Source organism: Herpailurus yagouaroundi, unplaced genomic scaffold (assembly GCF_014898765.1).
Source record: "Herpailurus yagouaroundi ecotype Mexico unplaced genomic scaffold, PumYag 254, whole genome shotgun sequence".
NCBI lineage: Eukaryota > Metazoa > Chordata > Mammalia > Carnivora > Felidae > Herpailurus > Herpailurus yagouaroundi.
In genome coordinates this window covers 1,812,905-1,818,904 of record NW_024412471.1, presented here as the reverse complement: position 1 = coordinate 1,818,904, position 6,000 = coordinate 1,812,905, and the positions used below count along the sequence as shown (strand labels likewise).

General features: G+C 40.8%; 1 protein-coding gene across 2 annotated transcripts in view; it reads left to right on the top strand.

Annotated features, from left to right (window-relative positions):
* Positions 1 to 265: 265 nt before the first annotated feature.
* The window catches only part of SETDB1 (SET domain bifurcated histone lysine methyltransferase 1), a 34,633-nt gene continuing 28,898 nt past the window's right edge, over positions 266 to 6,000 (top strand). For both annotated transcript variants that reach the window (XM_040461142.1, XM_040461141.1), the window contains exons 1-3: positions 266 to 436; positions 1,310 to 1,580; positions 2,738 to 2,889. In XM_040461142.1, coding sequence (XP_040317076.1) covers positions 1,321 to 1,580; positions 2,738 to 2,889 — 412 coding nt within the window. In that variant the 5' untranslated portion in view covers positions 266 to 436; positions 1,310 to 1,320. The remainder of the gene's footprint in view (positions 437 to 1,309; positions 1,581 to 2,737; positions 2,890 to 6,000) is intronic.

Below are 6,000 nucleotides of genomic sequence, written 5' to 3'. Positions count from 1 at the left end.
TTTAAACAGTAAACTTAGTGTGACTGCCAGGGGTTGGGGTGGCGGAAGAGGTGGAGCTTCAAGAATATACTCTAGGCCACGCCTACTTCACCCGCCCAGTGGCCTCTCACGTGTGCCCTGGAAGGCTCTCCTTTGACGCATGCGTACTTGCCCGAGGTGGCCTGGTCTTGGAGGGGCGCTCAGAGGCTTAGGATTTGACCCCGGCAGGCTACCGTCGTGGCGACCGGAACGGCACCTGAGGTTTGCTTCCGGGCGTCTCTTTTGCTTCCCTTTCCCTCCCTCCCTCACGCTTCATCCCCTCCCCTTGCTCCTTTTTCCGTACGGTTTCGTTCTTCCCCGTTGAGGCCGACCCCAGAGTCTCGAGTCTGGGGTCTGGTTGGTGAAAAGAAGTGTTGTAGTTGGAAGCAGGGAGGTGTGGGAAGTACTGTTAATTGAGGTATTTGGAGATCAGGGGCCCGTCTGGAATGTTTTGTTTGTGGGAGGAGGTTGGGCGAGGGTGGGAAGGAAGTCTTCCGCCAGAGGCGAGCGGGGGCGGGGTTGAGCTGGGTTTGCGGGGTGGGTGGGACGCACCCCCAGAAAGGGTAGCGCGGGGGTGGGGTTGGTGTGTGGGCAAAGGAAAAATGGAGGCGGTGAGACCTGGTCTTGGAGTCGCACGGCATTCTGGCATCAGGTTTGCTCCAACCGTTTGATCAAAAAAGCAGTTAACACTAATGCGTAGGCTATTTGGATTGTAGTTTTTAGGTAGCCACATTTTATTCCCAGATTGCTTTGATTTTTCTTTACTTTTGGGAAGCCTCTTTGCTTTTGTATGCATAAGTGTGAATAGACCTTAAAAAGTAAGTTTCCACGTGGAAGCAAGGTAATGTAAAGCGAACAAGTAATTAAAGAGAAAACAGTGAATTATAAACCAACGCCCCCCCATCCAAGTGGAGATATTTGTTCAAATTAGGCATAGCCTGCAAACAAAGATTTCTCTCTTTAGTCAGTTAAGGAACACAGGTCACAGAAATACCTTCCTCAGCAAATTGGTTCTCTTATGTTTCCTAAAACATTATTTTTTGGTAGCCTCTGTTGCGTATCATATGTTTTCCATGCCCTCACGCTTTTAAACCTTATCCAGGCCCATCTTCTGTAGAATAAGATCGGTACAAAATCTTAGCATTGGATACAGGGGAACGGAGAGGGAGAACATAGAATGGAACCTAATTGTATTTGAATGAGAAGTAGTAGTGTAGGAATGAGTTTTAGAGACTGAAGTTTGGCGGTTATAATAATTGCAAAGGTAATCTTAGTTTTCTCTTCCATGTAGGGGACAACAGCATGTCTTCCATCCCTGGGTGCATTGGTTTGGGTGCAGCCGCAGCTGCGGTGGAGTCTGATGAGATCGCAGAGCTGCAACAAGCAGTGGTTGAGGAGCTGGGTATCTCAATGGAGGAACTGAGGCAGTTCATCGATGAAGAACTGGAGAAGATGGACTGTGTACAGCAGCGAAAGAAGCAACTAGCGGAGTTGGAGACGTGGGTAATACAGAAGGAATCTGAGGTGGCCCATGTTGATCAGCTCTTTGATGATGCATCCAGGTGAGGACTACACGGAAAATCGGAGATCTCCCCTTGGCAGACATTTTAGAAGTGTAATTGCTCATGACGTTGTGCCAGTCGCTTTATTCTTTACAAGGTACAGACGTGTAGGACCTTTCTGTTTCTCAAAGGTTACGGCCAACAATCTGACCTCACGGTCGCCAGGGTGCCTCAGTCATTTGGGCATCTGACTCTTGATTTCGGCTCAGGTCATCATCTCTCCCATCGTGGGATCTGGCCCCATGTTGGGCTCTGCGCTAATGGCGTGAACCGACTTCGGATTTTCTCCCTCTCTCTCTGCCCCTGCCCCACACCCTGTCTCTCTTTCTTTCAAAATAAATAAATAAATAAATAAATAAATAAATAAATAAACAAACATTTTAAAAAATCCGACCTCACAACCACCCGTTATATGTAGAATATTCATCTATTGGAAGCCAGTGTATGGTCTACAGTAGAATGGTCAAGGTCTTGAGTCTTTTCCCCTTCTTTCTCCTGTACTCTGCTTCAGAACAACTGCACAGTTTTCTTAGTAGGATGATCTAGGGAGTGAGGATTGTAAGTCGTTGCTGTCTTATGAAACTGTGGAACATGAGCCCTGTATCTACTCATAAATTCCCAGAAGATTAGTGCCTAGTATGCCTTAGTTGTCACTTAAAACACATTTTCATATAGCAAGGTAAATGATGAGATATGGTTAATGTACTTTCAGGTTATTTTGGATTTTGTTAGGGCCTAGTCTGAAACCACTATTTAAACATATTTTAATGAGAAAAGCATTTTATTATTATTATTATTAAGTTTATTTTTGAGAGAAAGAGAGAGACAGAGCACCAGCAGGGGAGGGGCAGAGAGAGAGAAGGAGAGGGAGACACAGAATTTGAAGCAGGATCCTGGTTCTGAGCTGTCAGCGCAGAGCCCAATGCGGGGCTCGAACTCATGAGCCGTGAGATCATGACCTGAGCCGCAGTTGGATGTTTAACCGATTGAGCCCTCCAGGTGTCCTGAGAAAAGCATTTTAAATTCTAAATGGAGACACTTTGGAATATGACCTGTTTAAATGGAGGTCAGTGTATACTTAAATATATATAAATTCTGATGGCTTTTATACCTATTTCTGCTGGCTTTGACCTTTTCTACATGTGTTCCAATATTAGGGCAGTGACTAACTGTGAGTCTTTGGTGAAGGACTTTTATTCCAAACTGGGACTACAATACCGGGACAGTAGCTCTGAGGATGAAGCCTCCCGGCCTACAGAAATAATTGAGATTCCTGATGAAGATGATGATGTCCTCAGTATTGATTCAGGTAAGAGATAAGACTCTGGGTAGGAAAATCTCAGGATTGAAATTGAGACACAGGAAGACAAACAGATAAAAGAAGAGAGCAGAAATTGTTGGCACTAACTCCATATTCTAAACTGTTGAACTTGCCTGTTACCAAAAAGGAATAGAACGTTATTAGTATCATAGATGTCCTCTACGTGCTACTTTCTGATTGAATGACCTTCCTTTCCCCATTCTGTGTCACCTCTATTCTGAATTCCCCTCCTTTTCTTTTTAGGTGGCATTCGCACCTATATATATATTTCAAAACGGTAGATTGTTTGGTTTTGTCTATTTTTGAGGGGTTTTTTAATGTATAATTTACAAACTATAAAATTTACCCACTTTAAGTGTAGAGTTTGAGTTTTAGTAAATTTATAGAGTAGTGCAGTCTTCACCACAGATGTTTGGATTACCCCAAAACATCCCTCTTACCTGTTTGTCTGCATTCTCCATTTTCACCCCAACCATTGATCTGCTTACTTCCTTTTTGCCTTTTCTAGAAATTTCATTTAAATAGAATCACAATTTGTTGTCTTTTGTATCTGGCTTCTGTCATTTAGCATAACATTTTTGCTGTGGAACATGTTGTTCCATGTATCTGTAGTTTGCTTTTTTTTTCTTTTTGCTGAGCAGTATTCCATTCTATGGATATACCACATACTATCTTCTGTAATTGATGATAAATATTTGGGTTGTTTCTAGTTTGGGGCGATTATGAGTAATGTTGCTATGTACATTTGTGTAGAAGTCTTTATGTGGGCGTTATGTTTCATGTCTTTTGGATATTCCACCTAGGAATAGAATTGTTAGGGCTTAGGGTAAGTGTACATTTGAGTTTTTAAGAAACTGCCATATTGTTTTCAAAAGTGGCTATACCATTCTACATTCCCACTAGCAAAGTATGGGGGTTCCAGTTTCTTTACATCCTTGTTGGTGCTTGGTATTGTCAGTTTTTTATTTTAGCTTTTGCAGTGTGAGTGTGGTGGTATCAAATTGTGATTGTAGTGTGCATTTCCTGAAGGAAGTTGAGCATCTTTTCACATACTTAATTTACCATTTGTTTTTTCTTTGGGAAAACATCCATTAAAATCTTGAGGCTTTTTTAAAAAATCGGGTTGTCTTTTTATTAGAGAACCGCTCTTTTGACTTAGAGAACTCAGGCTTTAGGTACAGTTCATTTATCAGATATATTTTAGAAATACTTTCTCTCAAATGTGGTCTTTTCATTTTCTTAATGGTGTCTTTTAACAGTAATAATTCTCAAGATAGAGGTTGAGAGTGGTTGGTTTATTTTGCTTATGACTATTTAGTTGTTTCACCACCATTTGTTGAAAAGACTATCCTTTTGGTATCCTTGTCAAAAATCATCTGGCCACGTATATGAGGGTCTATTTCCAGATTCTGTTCTGTCACATTGATCTATATATTTGTTGTTATACCAGCACCACACTGCTTTTATTACTATAGTTTCAATGGTAAGTATTAAAATCACCTAGTGGAAGTCTCCAAATACAAATGTATTTCATATGACTTTGAAATATATTTTGGAATCAGCTTGTCAGTTTCTATCAAGAACATTTTTTAAAGCCTGCTGGGATTTTTAATAGAAACTCTATTGAATCTAAAGGCCAATTTGGAGAGCATTACCTTTTTAACGACTAGTCTTCTAATGCATTAACGTGGTACATTTGTCCTAAGTGTTGTATTTTTTTTTTTTTAATTTTTTTTTTCAACGTTTATTTATTTTTGGGACAGAGAGAGACAGAGCATGAATGGGGGAGGGGCAGAGAGAGAGGGAGACACAGAATCGGAAACAGGCTCCAGGCTCTGAGCCATCAGCCCAGAGCCTGACGCGGGGCTCGAACTCACGGACCGCGAGATCGTGACCTGGCTGAAGTCGGACGCTTAACCAACTGCGCCACCCAGGCGCCCCAGTGTTGTATTCTTTTTAATGCTAATGGGAGTGAGATTATTTACTTAATTTCATTTTAGGATTGTTTGTTGCTAAGATATGAAAATATAGTTGATTTTTGTGTATTAATCTTGTAGCCCTGACCTTACTAAGCTCACTTATTAGTTCTAGAAGTTTTTTGTGGATCCCTTGGGATTTTCTATATATTAGACCATGCTGTCTCTGCAAATAAAGTCAATTTTATTTCTTTCTTTCTAATCTAAATGTCTTTTATTTCCTTTTTATTGCCTTATTGTACTCAGTAGAACCTCGAGTACAATGTTGAATAAAAGTTTGAGGGTAGACATCCTTTCCTTGCTTCTGATCTTAGGGGGAAGCATTTAGTCTTTAGGCATTAATTATAATGTGAGCTTTAAGGTTTTTGTAGATATCGTTTCTCAGGTTGAAGGAAGTTGCTTCTGTTCCTAGAAACTGTCAGGTTGAAAGAAGTTCCTTCTGTTCTGTATTGGATTTGCTAATATTTTTTGTTAAGAATTTTTGCACCTGGGGCACCTGGGTGGCTCAGTTGGTTAAGAGTCTGGCTCTTGATTTCAGCTTAGGTTGTGATCTTGCAGTTCATGAGTTCGAGCCCTGCCTTGGGCTCCACGCTGACGGGGGCCTGCTTGGGATTCTCTCTCCCTCTCTGCCTTTCCCCTCTCTCTGTCTCTCTCAAAATAAATAAATAAACTAAAAAGAAAAAAGTAGTTTTGTGGAGGACTTTAAAAAAAAAAAATTTGTTGCATCTATGGTCATGAGGACTATAGGTTTTTAGTTTTATTGTGGTGTGGTTTTTTGACTTTGGTATTAGGGTATTAATGGACCTTATAAAGATGAGTTGGGAAATGTTCCCTCCTCTGAATTTGTGTGAAATAGTATTATTTCTTCCTTAAATGTTTGATAAATTCAGCACTGAGACTGTCTTGACCTGGACCTTTCTTTGTGGATGACTTTTTTTTTTTTGGATAGATTTTTTTTTTTTATAAGCTTTTTAGTTTGGAATAGTTTTTGTTTTTTGTTTGTTTGTTTTAATTTATTTTTGAGAGAGAAAGAATGTGAGCAGGGGAGGGGCAGAGAGAGGGTGGGAAATACAGAATCTGAAGCAGGCTCCAGGCCCTGAGCTGTCAGCACAGAGCCTGACAT